At 36.6% G+C, this 23,580-nt stretch overlaps 1 protein-coding gene and 1 pseudogene across 1 annotated transcript; both read left to right on the forward strand.

The window, feature by feature from the left end:
- The first annotated feature begins 12,575 nt into the window (after window positions 1-12,575).
- On the forward strand, window positions 12,576-12,963 carry LOC132417951 (small ribosomal subunit protein eS26 pseudogene; annotated as a pseudogene).
- Window positions 12,964-16,079: 3,116 nt separating this feature from the next.
- Window positions 16,080-22,925, forward strand: HMGN5 (high mobility group nucleosome binding domain 5). Its single transcript, XM_060002366.1, has 6 exons — window positions 16,080-16,198; window positions 17,950-17,979; window positions 18,523-18,552; window positions 18,800-18,853; window positions 20,766-20,915; window positions 22,232-22,925. The coding sequence occupies exons 1-6, from the start codon at window positions 16,184-16,186 to the stop codon at window positions 22,871-22,873; spliced, it is 921 nt and encodes a 306-aa protein (XP_059858349.1). The 5' UTR covers window positions 16,080-16,183; the 3' UTR covers window positions 22,874-22,925.
- Window positions 22,926-23,580: the final 655 nt, after the last annotated feature.

Genomic DNA, 23,580 nt, shown 5'->3' on the forward strand with positions numbered 1-23,580 from the left:
TGTTTCATCTGGTAACATCCTGTTTTTTCTCACTTTATCTATCTACATGATAGGTCAGGCTCACTGAATTTCCAGCCTCAACACCCATTCCAAGTTGGTCATCTGTGGACATCAGGATACCTGCTAAATATGTAAAATGAAGGGTAAAGAATGTGGCGTTTTTCTTAGAGTCTTTGTAGACAAGTGCTAAGAATGACATGTCTGACTCTTAACCCTTTTGCTCTGCTACCACTCCCCATTTCCTGGCATTTTCAGCAAGGTAATCAAATATTTTAGGTTGTGAATCTCCTGAGAGTCATGATGGGGGGGGGGTTCTGAATTTTTGTGTGCCCATCACCTGGACTACTTTGCAGAATAGCTTATGTAGAGAGAAACAGATCTTCCACAAAATCTAAGCAACCATGATTAGAGCCCTTTAATTTTAGGTATCATGGGTAAAAGATTTGGTTTCCAGGAGTCCGTTCCTATGAGTTCTGCGCTCTGGTTTTAAAAACAAGATACTTAGTTCATTAATACTATGGCTTGCCATTATGGATTGTTTCCAGACAGGCTGCCAAATTTGGACATCTTTTGAAGTATGCAGAAGTTTCACAGTGGATTTAATGTCTTCAGTCACACTTGGCAAACAAAACAAAAGAAAATCCAGGTCCAAATTAGTTCTAAGGTCTTTTCTCTTTTAATAATCACAGTCATTGCTAATGCTCTCACAAATATTTCCTGATCCTCTGAGAAAAGTCAAATATGTAAAACAATCCCACATGATTCTATTTCCCTTGCACAGATCAGTGAAACACTTGGCATAATACCTGACTGACTACTTCCAAATTATGTCATTCTTAAAGTAAATCTTAGTTACCCTAAAAGAATATTTTTCAAACTGCAGATCATAGCCCATTAAGTACTGAAATCAAGTCAGCAGGTCACAAACAGCATTTTTATAAAATGAAGAAGAACAGGATGGAGTAAGAAATATAAAAATATATGTCATTTAAAAAAATAATTATTGTGTGAAGCTTTTGTTGTATATGTTGTATATGTATGTATATATGGTTGTGTATAGAACCATAAAGTCTCTTTCATGTCATAGATGAGTCTCTTGGTTGGAGGGCCCTTTTCTCTTAGCTCACCATGCTCTGTATCTATCCCCTACCCCATAAATTGAGTCAGCAAAGATTTATGTAGGACAACATAGCTGGCTATAGCTGGTATAGATACTGTCTAGAGATGGGAACAAGTTTTCAGACATGTTTGCTAAAACAGAGTATCAGGTACTCTGGGAATTCCAAACAGACCTAATTTCCTCCATGGAGATAAATAATTTCCATTTCCTACAAGTTGAGTACCTGAGATGGCATAACTTTACTGTAAATCTTGGCCCTGTAGCATAGCTTGAAATCTTTAAATTATAATCTAAGAAAACCACTACCTACTTATGCCTGGTAACATCTAATCTGAAAGTGTTATTCAATCCCTTCTCCAAGAGAAGCCAGAGGTTGGAGACAGTGAAGACCAAGGAAGAATATGGTATCTTAGAAATTAGTGTCAGCAATGATACAGGAATGACTGGGATCTTGTTGCTCATACAGCTGGGTTGGCTAAGGACAAGAATGTATGAGGCTTTGTCTGGACTTCTCTGAGATTCTTCTTTGCATGAGTCCCTCTTGAATAGCATTACCACAGTACTAGTACTTTTCTAGATATTTTTTCAAATTGGCTAAATTCAGGTGGCTTGATTCTTTAAATAGCCAGCATCCATGTTCTGCCAGTGCCTGACAAAGGCAATGCTGTCATTTAGAACTAGCAATACTTCTTGTTAGTTCATGTAATCTACCACCTTTCCATCAGGTGCTGAGAGGTATCAGAAACTTGTTTTTCTCTGAAGTAGTCTTTTAAACTGATAAAGATATTTCCCTTTATCTTCATCAATTATTGAAATGTTATTATTCATGTTTCACAAATATAACAGAGTAATTTACTGGCTTCCTAATAAACCATACTATAATTTGTAATAGTAATTGTGAGAGTGATAATCCATGCCCATTCAAAACTTCACTTTTTCTCATTACCGCAATAGGTAAAGGGTATGGACAGAAGGATTCGGTAATAACTCCATTAGTTGATAGTTCTTTAATATGATTTCTCAGATCATTAATCTCTGATAAAACAATTCTCCAGATCAATGGCTATCAATTGGGGGAAATTTTGCCACTCAGGGGACATTTAGCAATGTCTGAAGAAGTTTTTGGTTGTCAAAACTGTGGGGTTGTTGTTACTGGTGTCTAATGAGTAGAGGCCAGGAATGCCACTCAACATCATAAAACACTCAGGGAAGCCCCCTCATCTACCGCCCCAACACAGAATTATTTGGCCCAAAGTGTCAGTAGGGCCAAAATGCTAATGTTAATATTAAGAAACTCTGTCCTGACCCTGATATTTGACCTTAACATTTCTTGTGTTGTTCAAAGTTATAATGAGCGTTTCCTTTTATATACCCCTTCATTTACATGGAGACTATACTATAGCTTTAATCCTGGTCTTCCTTCTCAACCTCTTATTCTATGTTTCAGAACTTGAATAGATCTCAAACTCAAAATTAACTCAAATCTTAAACTTGAAATTTTCTAGGATGATAGCCAGAAGGAAGAGAGATTGAGAGTTGTTTTCCTTTCTATTTCTCTCCAATTCTGGTGCGCTGGTGCAAATAAGATAAGTAAGGGGATTTTATTAAGGATATATCAGGAGTCTACTGCTGGAAATAATATTCTGAGACTTTAAAAGGCTAAAACTAGGCTCAATCAATGCCATGTACACCACAGGAGGGTTGATTCAACTTAGTAGCTGATATGGGGGGGAAGATAATGAGTTCAGTTTTAAATATGATGAGTTTGAGATGCCTGTTGGTCATTCAAGCAGAAATGTCAAGTAGGTACTTGACTATATGGAATTGGAGGTAGAAATAGAAATGTGGGCATCAAAATTTATAGGTGGTAATTGAAGCCACAAGAGTAGGTGATAACAACTAAGGAAAGAGTATAGATTTAAAAGAGGAAGTAGTTCCATAACCGAACTCTTAAATCCAACATTTGATGTCAGATAAAGGATTAATTCAGAGCCAATGGTATTTCCTCTATATCAGGCTGTGTTCCAGACATAAGGGAAATTGCATTTAATCATTCAATAAATTTTATATTAAGCACCTATTATATGCCAGGAACTATTGTAGGCACTTGGATACATCAGTGAACAAAACTGACAAAAATCCCAGATCTTAGGGAGCTTATTGTATAATAAGCTTCTTTATAATGAAACAAGGGTTCTGGATGTCTTCCCGGTCATAAAGCCTCTGGTTCTCTGAGAACTTCAATCCCCACCTTCAATATTAGAAGGAAATCTAGATACCACCCTATTCTCCCATTTTCCCCACTCCAGCATTTTTGTTCAATGTTGCATGTGACTTTAATTTTCCTGTAAATTTGCTGGTTGCTTTGAACAAGTGAAATAGAACAATCTGGAAATCAGAAAGTCATTGACCTTGGGCAAAAGGAAGGAGAAAGAATGTCACATCAAAAAGAATGAGAGGCATTCATAATGAAATAAATAACATTATAGACCCAAGTTAAGATAAGTGGACAAAGATTGACAAAGTATAACAAAGATGGGACAATATAGCTACAAAGTACTGGGAGTAAGGGTAAAGTAATGAGCTTGGTTTGAAAATGCCAGGGAAGAGAAGTCAACTGAAACAATCATCTTTCTAATTCTGTATCTTTGCTCTTGTTATCTTGGACTGAGTTTGACCCCCATCGGACAACAAATTGATCTGAGTCAGACCACATAATAAATGCCTTGAATCAAAATTTGATGATAAAATTTTACACTTTCTCAGCACTTTTGAAATAACCATATTATCATAGGGGAGGGGACTCACTGAGAGAAAGAGCCCAGTAGCACTTAATGACAGCTTTTCTGCCTCTCTTTAAAATAGCTTTAGTTGTGTGAAGCCTCTATCTGCATCTCTGAAATTTTATACCAACCAAAGGGCCATTTTTAAACAAATATGAAAAAAGAAAAAAAAATAAACAAATATGAATCTCCAGAGCCTTATGTGGCAATCCAAGGGCATTTGTAAACTAATTTCAGTTCCTAATGACTTCCTTTGTCCTTTTCAATGGCCCTGGCTGCTAAGAAATGGAAATCTGTCTCAGTTCTCAGAGGGATATTAGTATACCAATAATTGAATCTCAAACGGAGAACTCATAAGAATCTCCAGGAGTCAGGGGCTTTTTCAAACTACACATTCCCTCTTCTTACCACTTGTATATTATGATACATACTTCCTACTCTTATATCAAAAAGTCACTGCTTTGGCGAGACACTGTTACTTATAATAAAGGGACTCATCCCTCAGGTGTGTTAGCATAGAAAGGTTGAAGAAGACTGACCTGTCTGATATATTTAATACAGTCTACAAATATATCTCTGTAATGAACTCCTAGTCCAAGCAGTAATGAGTTTTCCACAGTTGTACTATTTCCAGACTAAAATTTTAAAACACATTTCAAAAGTCTAGAGATGAAATTGCTCAGACAGAACTTTCTGGTAGAACTTTCTACCTGCCTGGCTAGAACCTGGTTTAGGAATAAAGAGTACTGGCTATTGATAGGTCCTGTTCCAGTCACTGTTGCTATGTAACAAACAATCCAAATTTAATGGTATGCAACAACTTATTTATTATGTACACAGATTCTGTGATTTAGGAATTTGGAAAAGATACATCAGGGATGGATTATCTTTGCTCCACAGTGTTTGGAGCATCAGCTAGGAAGACTCAAAGGCTGAGGCCTAACATCACCTGAAGCCTCACTCACTCCCATGCTTGGCAATTGACACGGACTGTGACCTCTGATCTCAGCTGGGATTGCCTGCTAGAACGTGTAACCTCTTCATGTACCTGCTTAGATTACATCAACAGCATGGTGGCTGGGTTCCGAGAGCATGTGTCCCAAAAGTCACAAGTTGAAGCTCTATCACCTTTTATGTTCTAGCCTTGGCAGTCACACAGCATCACTTGTGCTATAGTTACAAGCTCACTCAGATTAAATAGGAGGAAGCATAGACCCCAGCTCTTTTTTTTCACCCTTCCCCCACAGCTTTATTGATATATAATTAACAAAATTGTATATTTAAAGTATACAATGTGATGATATGATATATCTATACATTGCTAAATGATTACTACCACAATCAAGTTAATTAACACACATCACCTGCTCAGTTACCTTTTTTTGGTGAAAATGCTTAAGATCTACTTTCTTAGCAAATTTCAGGTGTACATCACAGTATTATTAACTATAGTCACCATGCTGGACATTAAATCTTTAAAACTTATCCATCTTAATAACCAGAAGTTTCTGCACTTGGACAAGCATCTCCTCATCCTCATGCACTGCCAGCAGCCCCTGATGACCACCATTCTACTCACTGTTTCTAAAAGTTCAGCTTTTCTTTTTTTAAAGATTTCACATGTAAGTGATACCAGAAGGTATCTTAGACCCAGCTCTTGATGGAAGAAATATCAAAGTCACATTTTAGGAAGAGTATGTAGTATGGGAGATATTGCTCTAGTCAACTTTGGAAAATACAATCTGCCACAATCTGCCCACTGGTTACAACAATTAACATCTTTCCCACATGCAAAATATACTAATCCTCTTCTCCAAATCTAATCCCATTATGACAGCAGGTTAACTACAAGATTTCTTTCTCTAAATCAGGTCCAGGTATAGATGAAGATCCTCAGGTTTGGTTTTTTGGGTATAGTTCCTTGAGTATCTCTTGTAATGAAGATATGCAAACTAAGGTTACAAGTTATCTACTCCATATACCCAACATACAATTGTGGGGGAGGACTAGCCTAATCACTATAGACATTCTGATGGAAATGAAAGGAGGGAGAAATGAAAAGAATTCAGCAATCACTGGTCCTTAACAACTCTGGAATCTAATGTGAACATGTTGCCAGTTCCTTCTTCTGTCCTGCTGCTTTGACATTGCTCTCTACCACTCATCATTCTACCCTCTGGTTGCTTGGTTCAACCCTCTGAGTCACCTTTTCTTGTTTCATTAAAAAAACAAAAAAGCTCATATTTGCAGCTGAGTAGTTTTCTCAGCCTGCTTCCTCATGGAGTCCAAAGGACTTCATTTTGTACTACTCTCTCTATCCCTTTCAATCGAAGCTGATACAATTCCTTGAAAAACTCTGGGCTTTTTTATACTAATTTATAAACCACTCCATTAAACAAAAGCCATAACAAAAGAGATTTCTCTAGCTTTGGCTCCCTCTAAAGACTGCTGTGGGGTAACTACCTTAAAATTCTTATATGCCTTATTGTTTAGCAAAAAGGGTCTGTAAGGTATGTCCTTAAGATCCTTAGAAGGCCTTTGTCTATCTAAAAGATTCTAGGAGGAGCTGCCTTACTTCATTTTGAAGTTCTAACAACAGAGTTAACACTTCCAATCTGGTTTTGATCTTTGGCCTAAAGCCTTTACTAATTTGAGACTCACTGGAGAAGCTGGACAAAATAGACTATTATTTTCAAATTCAAGAAGTCCTACATTCTTTATAATAAAACTTAATTCTTTAGCTCACATCTCCCCTTCCACATGTTTTATATTCAGTGAAAAAAGGCAGAAGGCCCTTTCAATTATTTGCCTGTATATCTCTATATGTACATAGATCATCAAGTTTATTAGGTATATTTCCTATTTTCCATGTTACCATAGAAGAGCATCGCTGACTTTCTGCTAATACATAAGCAGAGCTCCTTTTCCATCAGCTTCTGATTTTCTTTAAGCCTTTACCAACAGCCCCTTTAAGGCCCTGTATGCTTTTTCTATTACTCTCTCCAAGGCCCTTCCATCTACTGCTTTGTCTTAAAGCCTATGCCATACATTTTTGTTTTTTGTTATAGCAGCACTCCACTTATAGGTACCAACTTATATTATAGTTAACTCTTGCTGAGTAACAAATACCCTCAAACTTGGAGACACAAAACAACCACCATTTTATTATTCTCACAGACTCCTAGGGTTAGGAATTTGGAAAGGACAGAACAAGAATTTCTTGTTTTTGTTAAAAAATGTTTAAGGCCTCAGTTGGAATACTCAAAGCCTGGGGGGTAAAACCATTTGAAGGTTCATTCATTCACATATCTGGCTATTGGCTGGGGCCTCAGTAGAGGCTGCTGATCAGAACTCCTAGAAGTGGCTTCTCCATGGGGCTACTTGGAGAATTCTTTTTATTTAGAGAGATAAGCTTGAAGGCACCCATCACCTTGTGTCCAAGGGACCAGTCATTACAACTTGGAATAATCAGACCAATCAGAAAGTGCAGCTCATCTCTGATGCATTAGGCAGTGTTCTGGTGGCAATCCACGTACAAAACATCCATGTAATAGGTAATCAGAGCCTCTGGATGGACACATTGTCATGCAAACCTGGATGATATGGGGTAGCAGAGGCCACTTAACCCCAAGAGATCTTCCACCACGGAAACCTTATAGTCATCCATCAGTAGTTGGAAATAACTTATCAGATATGAATGAATGGCAGATGGTTACACATAGCCTTGTGTGAGGCACTCTGTGAAGGACACCAAAGTTGTAGAGTAAACTGGGAGCCCATTGTACAGAATAATTGGTTGAAAATGTCAGCTCAAAAACTTTGCACTCAAGTTAAATGCTTCTGGACAACATTACCACATGGTCTTCCTAAGATGCTGATAGTGAACTTTATGGCATTTCTATTGATCTTGTATCTAGAATGATGTCCTTCAATAAATCACAAATATCCCTGAATCTAGGAAAATTCAACAAGTCATAAAACTCCTAAGATATCCTTATCAAGGTTGGTATAAGTTTGGGAGTAAAAGAAGTGGTCATGCGTCTGCATTGGTGAGAGTATAAAGTGGTGCTGCTCTCCAGTGCTGATTCTTGCTGCCTGTCTCTGAGGAGCTTCTGTTCCAACCATTCTCAGAAATACCCCTCTTACAGTATTCCTACTACTTAATTGGGCATCCCACAGCCACATTTTAATCTGGGACACTATGTTCAAATAGTGTCTGGTCTCACTATTCCATCCCCTGTCACCGCCTCTGCTTTGAGGAAAGTTCAAAGTCTCCTACAGTATGGTTCTTTCTCTCTCTTCTATTCTTTGGGACCCCTTCCTCCCTTTGATAAACAAGTTCCACAAATTCTGAGATCTCAGCCAGTGTAATTCTCAAAGCATAGCCATCAGCAAATGGCTGAGGGGAGGAAACAAAGATTTTGCTAAATTCTTGAAATGGAAACAAAATACAAATTAATATTTAAAGAAATTATCCTGCCACAGTTATTTTAAATATGAAATTAATATGATTAAATATAACAGGATAGTACTTTTATGGGTAAAAATTAGCATAAACTCAAAAAATAATGTTTCTTTTTTTTTTTGCGGTACATGGGCCTCTCACTGTTGTGGCCTCTCCCATTGCGGAGTACAGGCTCCGGATGCGCAGGCTCAGCGGCCATGGCTCACGGGCCCAGCCGCTCCGCAGCACGTGGGATCTTCCCAGACCGGGGCACGAACCCGTGTCCCCTGCATTGGCAGATGGACTCTCAACCACTGTGCCACCAGGGAAGCCCGATGTTTCTGTTTTTAAGAGTTACACAAATAATATTTTTCACAGAACAAAACATATCACATGAACCAAAATAGCATGTATTTTATTACTTTCTAAAAATCTCCAGTGTGGACCTTATACAGGAGAAATCAAGTGCTGAATGGCAATTAATGTTACAGTATATTTAGAAGTGGACTAGAACATTAAAAAAAAAGGAGACTGAAGAAATAATTCTATTTTCCCTTCAATTTGAATCAGCAATGAATCCATACATGAAATAGACTAAACAATATATAATCCAACAAATAACTATGGGCATATATTTAAAAATATCTTCTTATTTTCATTTAGACAATTTAACCCTGAAACCAAGGGAAGAAATTCCAAAGATATGTTTAGTTTATTTAAAATAATGAATATATGTAAACTTACACTATTGTCACTAAAATGTGTAAAAATTGAGCATGCCCATTTGCTTGAATGGTTATTCACTTCAATATAAATTATAATTTCCTAGGTTTTAAGTAAATGGGAAATGAATGAAGCATGTCAGCTATTGTTTGACAAACTAATTGAACATAGACTGACAATAAAAACAAGATAGCAACAAACAAACAAAAACAAAGAATGATTCCTTTAAAAATAATAGGGAAAACCTTGCATTAAATGTTTTCCACCATGTCCTTAGAATTTAAGAACACAGAGATGTGTATAAATAATTCTCCCACAATGACTCTTAAGAGGTAATTTTTTAATGGTTCTTCTCCAGTGGATCTTCTTTTCTCTCTTCCTCCCTGCACTCTTTCTTCCTTTGCTGTATGCTGTAAAGCATTTTAGCACCTTTGTTGTACAGCTATTTGTTCATTTATCCTCTTGAAGGCATATACATTTAGTGAGTACAATAACATAGTTGCCAATTTCCCAAAACAAAAATTGACTTGATGTTCACTACTTCATCAGAACATTTATATCTACAGTTTGAAAATTGAAGAAAACTAGTTTCAACTTTATGTTATCACACTTCAAATATGTCTAAATTTAAATGAGTTTTAGTTGATGGCTTCAAGTAATTTACAATAAAATAAAACAATTTGGAGGGTTACATGGTGCTCATTATAGAGCAATCTGATATATAAGGCCAGAAACAGAAAAGTGAGGGAAAAAAACCTAGCATGACACAAAGTTAAGAGAATCATTTCTATGAGCATCTTAAAAATCCAGAATTTAACTTTAACCTCTGATTAAAATGGTATCAGTATACTAAATTGAATTTTTTAGTAGTGAATACATTTGTTTTCGATGCACAACCTATTTGACAGGTCACCACTATTTTCTCTGTGAAAGGTGATTGTTTCTAATCAACCCTCATTGATGGACAGTTGGACTACACCAAAAAACTGATCTATCTCTTCTTGAAAATAGGTTGTAGTCTCATATGGGCAGCGTGGAGTATTTATCAAGTTTTTTATTAATTTTGTTTTCTTTTTGGCCGTGCTGCATGGCTTCTGGGATCTTAGTTCCCCAACCAGGGATCCAACCCTAGCCCACGGCAGTGAAAGCTCCAAGTCTTAACCACGGGACTTCCGAGGATTCCCTGTTAATTCTTTTTTAATAAATTATTTTTACAAGGATAACCAGCATTAGTGAGCTTTCTAATGAGATAGAAGAAGCCTGGAGCATTAAGATAAATTAAATTACATAAAGCCAAAAGATAATTGTTTTAAACTAAAGATGCCACTGTGTTAGCATACCATGATATTCACACAACTTGTAGAAGTGTCCCAATATACATTTAGTAGTTTATAGGCTATGGACTAACATCTATGCTTCTGTAATATAAAGCTGATGGTAAAATATTTAAAAATAATTAAGATTTTAAAAGTTTCATATTTCATGCAAAAACAGATATTAACCATACCAAACCACAAATTAAGTTCAATAGATAGGACTTCCCTGGATGGGAAGTGGTTAAGAGTCCTTCTGCCAATGCAGAGGACATGGGTTCGACCCCTGGATGGGGAAGATCCCACATGCTGTGGAGCAACTAAGCCCCTGTGCCACAACTGTTGAGCCTGCGCTCTGGAGCCCACACATCACAACTACTGAAGCCTGTGCGCCTAGAGCCCATGCTCCGCAACAAGAGAAGCCACTGCACACCAAAACGAAGAATAGTTCCTGCTCGCCGCAACTAGAGAAAGCACGCGCACAGCAACGAAGACGCAACGCAGCCAAAACTAAATAAATTTATTTAAAAAAAAGTTCAATAGATGGAATTTAGTAAGTTTAAGGGAACCAGAAGCCTTTATCCCTAAAGTGAGAAACTTTGAAACTCTTCAAATAAATGAGGACACCTACTGGAAGTTGGAAATCTTTTAATAATTTTAGTCAAAGAGAAAGCTCATCTGCAATTTTATTTGAAAACTTCTTTGCTGGCAAAAGAAAGAGGATAGCATAGGCAAGTATTTGTCAAGTTCTAGGAGAAAAACCCACATTCCTTGGAATTACCTTAGACCAAAAAGGAAAAAGAAGAAAATGTGAAAGTAGAATTTCTCTTCCCTAAGTTTTCTATTTTCTTGAGGTAATTGAAAATTACTAGAGAATTCAAGTTTAAGATTATAGATGAATGGAGGATCCAGTGAATAAGCATACAAAAAGTATCTGAAGTAGGCTGATGGCCAGCAATTGAACAAAATTTATATTTACCAAATATGCCACATAGTTACTAACATTTCTATATAAGTTGTATAATTGTTAATATCACAACCATAGATACATTTTTTAGTACAAAACCAAAAAAGCCTGCTGTGCATTCAATAGATGAAATTGGGCATGTTATTTAACTCCCTGGACTACAGTTTATTCATCTGTATTCCAAGGGCATTAAACTAAAAAATCTTCAACAGCCTCCTTTAAGCTTTAAGATCTGAGAGCCTAAAAATAGGATTTCCTCAAATAATTATTTTAAAAATAGGTAGACATTTTGCAATTAAAATCATAAAAGTGTATTATATTCCTTTTTCCCCTAGAAAGCAGCCTTATTTATTTTTACCTTTGGAAACATACTTTCCAGATCCTTCATATCAGGGATTGTTCAATAATTCACTATTTTATTAATCTCTAGCCTGCTGTGAATAAACATAGGATACAGGAAGCTTTGGGTCTTCAGGATTATAATTTTTCCAGAGTCTCAGGTAAGTGCTGTCATCAATCTAAGCAAATTCCTCAGATCAATCTTATATAAGGCTCAAAATAAGTGTATTTATGTATTTTGGCTCACTGTAGTCTTACCATTTATTTTTCCCTGTGAAAATACCAAGTGACAATGTATTTAAAAACCAGATTTTAAATATATAATGGAAGCCTTACCTCATTATTTTCAAACAATAGTAGGTAGTTTTCTGACTTTTTTTCATTTTTTAGAAATATAATAATAATAATGGTAATGGATGAGGCCAAAATTAAACATAATTTAATATGGAAAAGAAGATATTCATTACTAATCAATCAGTATTTTTGAGATCCCATTGCATGCAAAGCTGTATATGGAGAAATACTTTGAATTATGCAACATATATATCATTTTAAGCTAGAATATATAGAACATTTGATGACCTCTTTTACCTTAACTGCCTAACATCCCTTTTCTCATAAATACTACTTTCTTTTGGATTCTCTGTCTCACACAATTTAATGTTGGTGTCTTCCATTTATAATTGTTCATATCTTCCTGTGTCATTTCCCAGTGGTTACTAAATGGGCATGCTACAGTCTCTGTAAGTTTTGAGGATGGCAGTAGGCATTCTTAATACCCAGGAGAAATTAGAGAGCCCTGTAGAGAATTATCCAGCAATTAACATTCATAGTCATGAATAAATAATTTAAAAAAGAGAAATAGCTCCTCTGTCGCCTCCTCGCTTCCAAGATGACCAAGAAAAGAAGGAACAATGGTCATGCCAAAAAGGGCCGCGGCCACGTGCAGCCTATTCGTTGTACCAACTGTGCCCGTTGCGTACCCAAGGTTAAGGCTATTAAGAAGTTCGTCATTCGGAACATCATAGAGGCCACAGCCTTTAGGGACATTTCCGAAGCGATTGTTTTCGACGCCTATGTGCTTCCCAAGCTGTATGTGAAACTGCATTACTGCGTGAGTTGTGCCATTCACAGCAAGGTAGTCAGGAATCGTTCTCGGAAAGCCCGGAAGGACCGAACACCTCCATCCCGATTTAGACCTGCAGGTGCAGCCCCACGACCTTCACCAAAGCCCATGTAAGGAGCTAAGTCCTTAAAGACTAAAGAAATACTATTCCCTGGAAAGACAATAAAGTGGAAATTATACTTTAAAAAAAAGAGAAATAAGCCAATGTATTTTTTTAATGAGCCAAAAAAATTCTCTCTTTGACAATTAAACAAAAAAATTACTTAAGGAATAATTTATCAATTTTAGAAAAATAGTTTTTAAAGTTAGTAAATTCTATAGGAGATATGTAGAGTGTAATGTGCTAAGAAAATATTTAGGTAAGGGAAAATAAGTATATAAAATTTTAAATCAACGTGAAGTTATATGACTGAGTGGTTGGGGAGAAAATAGAAAATATCAAAGCTTGCTTGTGTCATATGAGTGGTACAATTTAAATTCTATAGTGTAATAAGAAGATAGAATCTTTTAGGGCTGAAATGATTGGATAAGGCTTTTGTCAAAGAAGTGATATTTGACTTGGGTCTGAACAGTTTGATAGACATTTGATAAGCAGAGATATAAGACAATGGGGCTGCAATCGGAGGTAAAAATATAGCAAAGGCAAAAAGCCTAGGGCAGGTTGGTTTCTACAAAAGACTATCCTGGTTAATGGTTGGAAAAAAGAACATGGTGGTGGGGGTCAGGAATTAGAGAAACGTTTCAACCTTAGAAAATTTTTGTATGCATGCATGACTATTGTTTCAATCTAATAGGACATAAATCACAGATGCAACAGGTTAGACTGCAAGGAAGGCAAATGGACCAAAAAAGAAAATTGCTCACAAACTTAAGAGGAATCTTAGACCCCACTGACCTGCACGTTTCTTCTTTGCCTCCAAACTAAGCCTTACCTCCCAAGACTCCTCACGATCATTTATTTCAATCCACCTGGACTAGTCATTCTGTTCCCTGAAAAAGTACAAAGTTTTCCTGCCTCTGCATTTGCTATAACAGTCTATCCAACTGTTCAGAGCCAAGTCAAATACTACCTCCTCAACAAAAACCTTCTCCAGTGATGTCAGTCCTAAACCATAGTTCTCGTCTGTTTTATTATTGAACTTAGATTGTACCACTCACATGATGCAAGCAACCTTGATTTACAAATGTTTGCATCTGCTTGCTTTATCCTACACAATTATAAAAATTCTTAAGGGCAGAAACCATGTAATGCAACTTTGCATACCACAGCGTTTTGCAGTTTCATAGGCTAGGCTACAAAAACAAAATCCAACTCACAAAATAATGCTAAATACGAATTTGTTGAGTGTGTTCCAGTGTTGACACATTTTTCATTCTCTTCATGTTTCTCCTTATCCTTATGAAGCAATTCTTATATTGAACCCAAATTTTATGTTTACTTTCTAACTCTTGGAAAATAAAACGATTGAAACATATCTAGTCTCACTCAGTAATGCCTTCACCATAAGAGTTAAAGAGGCATCTAGGGAATCTAGGGATGATCCCAATAACTGTGGGAAAAGGAAGCCATTTAAATATCTTTCTGATTTACCTACTTGAATCAGAATGTAATATGAGGTTGGAGGAGGGAAATTGAGCTGCAAACAGTCTCTACTACCTGATCTGTTTAATTCCACACTGTAGGTGCTGGGGAAGAATGTGTAAAGGTAAAAATGATGGGTTCTTCTGTTAGGCTGTATTTTAGTTTGAAGGGATGGTTTGGTATTCTAAAACAACTATGAATAGTTTTAAAACTGATGATTGCAATGTTTTAATCCACATGAACACAAATGAGTTTATTCCTTTAAGTAACTGTTCAAAGGGTTAATTTCCTTTTTTTGATTAACCTTCCAGCATAGGGATTTCGGCTGTGGTTGAAACAAGTTTAAACCCAATTAGCTGTTACAAAATTCAAAGTAAGGCATTCTGAAAAGGTGCTTCAGGATCCTACATTTTTACGCATAAATATCCTCAAGTACTTCATTCACGAATCCTCACTCCCACTCTCACAAACTTTAGGTCTCAGGAACTAACTTGGGAACGCAGATAGAAGCCTCTTTTAGAGTAGAAAGCCACCTAATGATGGCTAGGACTAGGGTGATGTTAGGGGGCACTCTCCTTAGGCACAAGTTATGAGTCACCCCAAAACTCGATAATGAAGATAAATTTTTAAAGCACTATTTTAAAACCTAACTAATGGAAAAAAAAGTCCATGATGAACAAAATATCAATTTTAAATAAAATCAAGATCCTGCCCTGCACTTGCATGATTCACCTCAATTGCCTCATCCTAATCTCCTGAGTCTGGGGCACATTCTTAAATTTGCACCAGAGGTGAGTGCTTTAATTGCTTTATCCGAGTCCAGGCTCTTGAGTCCCAAACATTTTCATGTATGGCACCTTCCCTAATCCCTTCACTAAATGCCACCTTTGGATTCATAAGCCATTGTATCAGCACTTTTCCTCGGGATAGACCTCTGGTATTACAAACCTCACGCGGGGTCCCATTGAATTCCTGGTGGACTACCACCAAGTGGGATAAAGGTATCTATTAAATGTCCCCACCTTCAGGTTCCTCCTCCTCTTACAGCTCCCAGTTTGTTGCTCTCCATCTGCGGGAGACGCGCCGTTTGGCACCCTGATCCTGCCAGTACTACAATTCTGCTTTGGCGGAAAGTTCCCACAACCTGAGAAACAGCTCCACTCTTTTCTACTTTCTGAATGAGTGCTCCTCTCAGTTCATCTACATCCTTCTGCCAAAGGTAGAATGGAAAGACTGGAGCCTAGGTTCAATAATGTCTCTAAAGCACTTTGTCTCCAGGAAGTAAAATGGGGCTTTTAGAGACCGTGGAGAAAGCAAGTGCAATGACTTTCGCCTGTCATTACTACATAAAAGGAAAACAACAACAACAACAAAAAACCGATCAAGACAATTCCAGCTTTCCCGCCGGTTTTATGCTTCAGCACTTTGCATCCACGAAGTCTGGGGGCTCCTCTACCCCACCAGCGGTCGGAGCTGGCAGCGTACAAGGGCTTCGGGCAAGTCCGTGGGCCACGCCCCCTGGGATGGTCACCTCCCCTTATTGGCCTGACAGCCTGTCACTCCAATTTGGCTCCCACTCCTACTAACCATTCACGTAGTTTGGTTGCGTCTGGTGCGTTTAATGTTGCCAATAACGAGGGATTTTTTTTTTTTTTTTTGGAGGCGAGCACAGGTCGTGCTGCAATTAGTTCATTCATTGAAAACTCAGTTGCTCTCTGAGCTGTCGGGTAGAGACTGCTTTCGGCTTTTTTCCTGCTGTTAAGATCTCCTCTAGAGAGCTGCAACAATGCCCAAAAGAAAGGTAAGTGAAATAGGAAGATAGAAGGGGGATTAGAGACTGAAATACATATTTCCTAATCGGCAGAGATTTTTTTTAAAAAGCATTTTGACTTCTAGTTTGATTTTGTGATGTGCTGAATGGAAGGGGAGGGAAGGGCAGGTATCGGTTGGTGTAAGGTTGAGGATGGTCTCTCACGCAACTAGTAGTTCACTTTTGACTTATTTTGTTTAAGGGTAAGAATCACTTGAGAGGTGTCTCCATGCTGAATTACAAACAGTCATAGCGCTGTGCTGTCGCTTCCTACCCCACTCCCCCTTCCTCCGTTTACCCTATTGGAGAAGACTTCTCCCAACCACACTTCCAGGCACTAGTTTCCTCCTCAGCCTCCAGCTTTTCTCCGGGAACCGTCCAGTTTGGGGGAACGAAAGCCATGGCTTTCTCCCGTATTTGCCTTTGTTCTTCCCGTTTTCTTTTTCCTTTTTTTCCCTCCTCCGCTTCTTGTCATGCCAGATGGCTATGCAATGGTAATCCTGTGCCATTAGGCGGCGCAGACTTCAAACTGTCCTAGAGAAGGGAGAGATTCACAGCTGTAATTAGCAACTTTGGAGCTGAGAGATCTGGGACTCTCCAAGCTCACTCACTGTCTAAAGATGGAAGGATGACAAGGGAAATGCGTCAGATAAACTATTGCTGATGTTAGGATAGCATGGATTTGTTCACTTTGGACGCGCAGAATTGATATGAGCTATTCAAGGGTTACAAGTCTCCTGCAAACCCTCACTTAAAAGATCGTGGTTTCTCTCTTGGACGGGAAATAAATTCACGCTCGGTGTTGTTTTTTTTTTTTTTTTTTTTTTTTGGGTGGGGGGGAGTTCCCTTAGAAGTGAAATCGATTGCTGTTTCGTTGCTTGATAAAATTGTAAAACACTGTGTTAAGTAAGGCGTTATGATTGTTTTGGTACTATTCCTAACTATTCGTCCGCCTTCCATATTTTTAGAACATAGGAACAAGACTGAAATTCCCCGGTCCTCTGGGGCTGTATGACTCGTGCAATAGCTCGATAATTCCCAGGCTAAAGGGCTGCTCAGATACGGAAAGCAATGGTTTATAATCAGCATCCCCCTGCCTGAGATTCCCGCCGCTGCCCTTTTCTAGGCTTGTGCAATGGGTCTTGCTATTTTACAGAGCTGACAGCAACCTTGTAGCAGGTAGTGGCGGGAAGTTTTAAAATCCGCAGCCGGCTTCTCAGAATAACGCATTGACGTTGTAACAAAGAGGGTTCCCCCACACCAGGGCATTGTGGGGGTTGTAGTTGTATGCACAACTTGGAGAGGAGAATAGTCCATTTAGAAGAGAGGATCAGATAAGTACAATTGCATCTCGAGCATAAAGCTAAACGGACAGGGAGATTGCATGAAGCTCCGCCTTCATTCTGCCCGCTCCCACACTTTTTGGCTTTAACCCTGGCTACAACAGGTGGATTTTAAAATTAAAAAGGTTTGTTTTTAGGAAATGCAATTTACACAAAATGATGAAATTGACTATCAGTTGTATAAACTTATGTCTTGGGAATTCATTTATATCTTGGTGCAAATTTTCACTTTAGTAGACAGCAGGCTACTAGGCACTAACATGTGGCTACTTGAGCAGGAATCCAGGAAAAAGTAAAGCTGTTATATTGCAACTGCAATCTATAGGCAATATTTTCGGATATATCAGTATATGTTTATATCGATGACCTTATTTCTGTGTGGTTTTCTCCCCTGTATAGGCTGCAGATCAAGGTGATATGAGGCAGGAGGTGAGTTTCTTTAGTTTTAGAATCTGAAAAAATTCACCTGGTTTATAAACTTGACACATAAGCAGCTAAAAACTAAATGCTGGTTAGTATATTTGTACCATATGAGTACCAATATGGTATGCCAGTGAACTCTCTCAGAAATATAGTAGGTATTGAAAACTCCAAACTCCATGGAACTTAGGACCTTGTGCTTAAGATCTGGAGAGAGCTTCTTCCTTTTAAGCCAAAGAATTGCTTTGTCAGTTTGCAAGAAGGGGCTGTATTTTCATTTATAAATATACTCCTTGTTACTAGCCATTTTGTGTTCCTTTAGCCTAGCAATTGAAATTTAGTTTGGGATTCTTTTTTCCTTAGCTGTATGAAGGGTCCAGAGGAGGGAAAAATCAAAACTTATATTTTTACTATGATATTTTTAAATCAAGTACACAATGCTTCTTAATGACAATGTGTACTTAGTGGTACACTAAATATTTTCACAATATAAATATTTCTAGTTTTCTGTATCCATAATTCTCTTAACTAATAATTATTTTTAACTTATAGCCAAAGAGAAGATCAGCCAGACTGTCTGCTGTAAGTAGTCTTTTTAAAAAGCTGCCCATGTATTGTAAAATGTAATTTTAAAATTCAGAGAGTCCTAGACAATACTAGTTATTTAATACAAGATTTGTTTTTGATGTTTTAAGAAAAACTTTCTCACCAGGAAATGTTTTTATGTTAGTGTTCAATTTAAACTATACCCATTTATTTTAATTATGAGGCTGAACTTCATTGTTAGTGATCTGTCTTCAATTATGATTTCTTCTTTCTTTTCCCCCAGTTGCCTGTGCCCATTACACCAGAGTTGAAGTCCAAAAGAACATCAACTCCAAGGGTAAATATTCAGCATACAATGTTGAGAGAAACTTGCTTTTCTTCAGAAATAGTTTTTCGGAAAGGCATATAGTTGATCATTTTGCTTTATTTTCTTTTCAGTTAGTGATATATTACATTATACATTATACCATATGGTACATGTCAGCCCTTTGAGTCAGAAATATTTGTTTGTGTTCTGTGGTTGTCTGCTGTGTTTCGGCATTTTCATTAGGAAGAGACAAAACAAAATTTTAGTTGGCTAGATCCATAAAACATACGTGCTTTTGACGTCATATAGTCATAATACCAGTACTCCTGGGGAAACAAAAGGTGTAAACTCTAGTAACAAAAGTAATGCTTTGTGATAATAATAGTAACTAACATTTGATAATACTTTACAGTTTGCAAAGTGCTTTCACATACATTATTTTCAAATTCACATAGTTGATCTCATATAGGCTTCTGTACTCTAATGTTGTGGTTAAAGACATTAGAAATAGCCTCAATATTAAGTTCACTTTCCCCCTATATTTATATTTATTTATTTATGTGTAAATATGTGTGAATATAATATGATCGTATTTCATTTTTAGAACTGGTTTATTGAGATATGATTGATGTTTTAAGGATAAGTTGAATTCTTAACATCATAAAATGTTAAAGCTAGGAGGGGGCTTCCCTGGTGGCGCAGTGGTTGAGAGTCTGCCTGCCGATGCTGGGGGCGCGGGTTCGTGCCCCGGTCCGGGAGGATTCCGCGTGCCGCGGAGCGGCTGGGCCCGTGAGCCGAGGCCACAGAGCCTGCGCGTCCGGAGCCTGTGCTCCGCAACGGGAGAGGCCACAACAGTGAGAGGCCTGCGTATGGAAAAAAAAAAAAAAAAAAAAAAAAGATATTGCTAAAACTATGGCCATAGGTTTAGTAATCATAGTAAGTGACAACTGAAGAGAAAAGTTCTTTTTGTTTTTTTTCTATTTTACATTTCCTGGTCACTATTTATAAAATTAAGTACTCAATTTATAAGTTGTTAAAATAGTAAACACTGTTTATTTCCTTTCAAAATAAAAGACAGTGATAGAATAAAACAGATAATATAGAATCATGGACTTTAAAACACTTTACGCTCCTTGGCTCTCAGTTTCTCATGTATTCAAAGAATAATAACATATCTATATTGCATTTTACAGTTTCTAAAGTAATTTCACATATATTTTATCATTTGCTCCTTATTACATCCTTGTAGGTAGGTGGTATTACTCTCTTTTACATAAGAAGAAATAAACACAAAGAGATTTCTGCTTTTGCTCAAGATCACATCAAGTAAGAAACAGATCCAGATTTAAAACACATGTTTGCTGGATGCTGAACCCAGTGCTCTTTCTACTACATACACACTTAGGCAAAGAGCTTTCTTGGTAAAGAAATTATGATTCAAGTCATTCAGAAACTTGTAGACCCAAATATTGAATCACTAATGTCCCCAGGTGACCTCTTTCAAATATATCTAAATTGCTGCTCTCCCTAACATAGTATTTCTCTTAATTATTACCAATGGAGGCTCAGCAGTCAGAAACCCTGTTGCTAATTATTAGACATGACAGGGATAAACTGGTCCCCTCTAGTCAAAGAAAGTTAATTTACCAAAGTGTAACCTGATGCTAGCAATTGGCCACTGGTCAGCATTCTAACTTATTGTTTCTCACCTAAAAGAAACTTTCTTTGATTCATGTCAGGAATATTATTCATTTTAATACCATTTCAGGTTTATAATGACACTGAAAGTGTCAAGTGATAATTTTGTTGATATTAAGTTTATATGGATATTTTAAAGCTTTTCCGTAAATTATTACAACAGCTGGTAAAATAACAGGCCATTTAATCAACACCTCAGTTAAATTGTGTATTTATTTTTTTATTGTTTTGTTTTGCTGGACAGAAAATGAAGGCAAAAAATGATATGATGGGAAAAAACACAGATGCAAGTGCCAAAGCCATAGCCAAAGCCATAGCTGAAACCAAGAAAGAAGTTGTTAAAGAAGAATACAACAGTGAAACTGCTGAAAATGGAGAAGCCAACCTTATAGAGGTATCTTCCAATATTAACAGTTTTGTCCATTTGGATGTTTAACAATGGGTGCCACTGGAAGAAATCTTGTTTGTCTTGTAGTTTAAACATTGAGAAACATTAAATGAGTATGGCTTCATAGTGTCAGTCTGTCCAGGCTGCTGTAACAAAATACCACAGATGGGTGGCTTATAAACAACAGAAATTTATTTCTCACAGTTATGAAGGCTGGAAAATCCAAGATCAAGGCACCAGCATTTTCGGTGTCTGATGAGGACCTGCTTCCTGGTTTATGGATGGCAGTTTTCTCGCTGTGTCCTGACATGATAGAAAGGGTGAGAGAGCTCTCTGGGGTCTCTTTTATAAGGACATAAATCCCTTTCATGAGGGCTCTACTCTGATGACCTAATCACCTCCCATAGGCCCCAGCTCCAAATATCATCACATTGGAAATTAGGTTTCATCATATGAATTTTGGAGGACACAAACATTCTGTTTATAGCATCTAGTATAATGGTATATAAGGGGAAAAGAAAGAAAACAAATTTAAAATTGAGAATTTATAGGTATGGGTAGTGAGAGCAGTGTGTTAGCATTGATATTAATAGAACAATGCCAGAGATTATGACTTATTAATAATCTAATGACTGTCTTATAAAATATAGACCAATCCTCTATTGCTTTTGTCAGCACATGGGCTATTTGTAAATATCTTTGCAAGATCATATATGATTCTTCTTTCCTCTTCAGATTGCAAAACAAATCATTATGTATGTTTCCAATAGGTCTTGCTTTACATATTTAGCATACCATGTTTCTAGGTACTGTAGTTAAAAAAATGAAAATGGGATTTAGTGCCAAATCTATAAACCAGACCTATGCATGTAGGGAAAATCTTTTCTAAGTGATCCTATGATATATGGTAGAAGACTTTTCACATAACTTTTTACAAAGTAAACCTAAATCTCACCATTATAGAAATAAAATGTATTATTTCTTCAAGGAATATATTTTGTTTACATGCATGCTACTCATTTTTTCTGTATTTACTCTGTTTCCTCATATTTGTAATGAAAATCATTTATATGAATAAGTTTCCCCGAATTTATTGTTCCAAATATCTATTTGTGTATGTTTGTGTGGAGATACTTTAATTAATCCTATTTCTTATAAGGTTTCCTTATGATGTGTTGTTTAGGAGGCCTTTTCCACAGGAAAATTACTTTCTTATAGATGAAGTATATTTTTTTCCATAAAACAGATATAATCCTAAGTATTTAGGGAAAATGGTTCCAAATTTACAAATATAATCTTGGTTTTTTTCTCTCTATATATAGACATCAGCTTCTGAAAAAGAAATAGAGGAAATAAAAGAAGAAAAAATTGAAGATATCAAAGAAGAAAGAGGAGAAAAGAAAGGAACAGTGGCAGCAGAAGGAAAAGAAGATGAAAAAGAAGATCAGAAAGGAGATGGAGAAGATCAAAACAAGGAAGAAGAGAAAGGAGAAGATGGAAGAGGGAAAGAATATGAAAAAGAAGATGAAGGTGGAAAAGAGAAAGAAGAAGATGGAAAAGAGGAAGAAGACAAGAAAGACACAGGAGATGAAAAGGAGGGTGAAGATGGAAAAGGGAAAGGAGAAGATGGCAAAGAATCTGAAGATGGAAAAGATAAAGGAGAAGATGAAAAAAAGGGAGATGTTAGAAAACAGAAAGGAAATGGAAAAGAGAATGAAGATGGAAAAGAGGATGAAGATGGAAAGGGGGATAAGGGTGTAAATGAGAAGGAAGATGAAAAGGAGAAAGGAGAAGATGGAAAAAAGGAAGAAGGAAAAGAGGAAGAAAATGGAAAAGGAGACAGGAAAGATGGAGGAGATGGAAAAGAAGATGAAAGCAAGGCTGAAATTGGAAAAGAAATAGCCGAAAGAAAAGAGGTCAAAAAAGAAGATGGAAAAAAAGTAGAGTTTCAGAGTGTTTTTTAAAGCTGCCCTATATGGTTTCATAATTTGGTAATATGTACCTTCATGTTGTAATGTTAAGAGAGATGAATATTTTTATCAAATATTTTATAAACACAGCTTTTCTTTAGCATCAATTTAATTTCAAAACATCTTCATACTGGTTATTAGTCACAAAGTTTCTAACATGAAACCTTTATCTATAAATTTTGTAATTATAATAGTGGAATATATAGAAAAAATATGTTTTCAACTTTGTCAGTGAATACACTTTTTCTGTAAGTTATGTGTTAAATCTTTGACTTTTAATTTTACTCCTATATATGATAATTTCACAAAATGGAGAGATCCCAAAAGAGTTTCCTCAAACATTCTTGTGGTTCTCTAGGTTACTTTTATAAAGAAGGTGAACTATTTTCATGTAATGCTAAGAATTAGAATTATCTTTCCCAAATATAACTTTGATATTAGCTTGGGAAAAAATAAAATTGTAATTCCATTTTTAAAAGAAATACAAATGTTTATTTCAGAAGGGCAGTTCTGACAATATGTGTATTCAAAAAATTTTACTGGATTTATCTTAATAAAAATTCTCTTCAAAGATTATTGTAGTTTGTTATAACTCCAAAAAATGTAATTAGTGAAATATTATAATGCTTCAGTTTTTCTATTGTGAGGTTCACAAAGACATTAAAAAATTTTTTGCACTGAGATAAAATAAACATAACATA

This window comes from Delphinus delphis, chromosome X, assembly GCF_949987515.2.
Source record: "Delphinus delphis chromosome X, mDelDel1.2, whole genome shotgun sequence".
Classification (NCBI taxonomy): Eukaryota; Metazoa; Chordata; class Mammalia; order Artiodactyla; family Delphinidae; genus Delphinus; species Delphinus delphis.

Coding starts and splice junctions, on each gene's coding strand:
- HMGN5 (XM_060002366.1), top strand. Junction 18,553..18,799: donor GATCAGCCAGACTGTCTGCT/GTAAGTAGTCTT, acceptor CTTTTCCCCCAG/TTGCCTGTGCCCATTACACC. Junction 20,916..22,231: donor GAGAAGCCAACCTTATAGAG/GTATCTTCCAAT, acceptor CTCTATATATAG/ACATCAGCTTCTGAAAAAGA.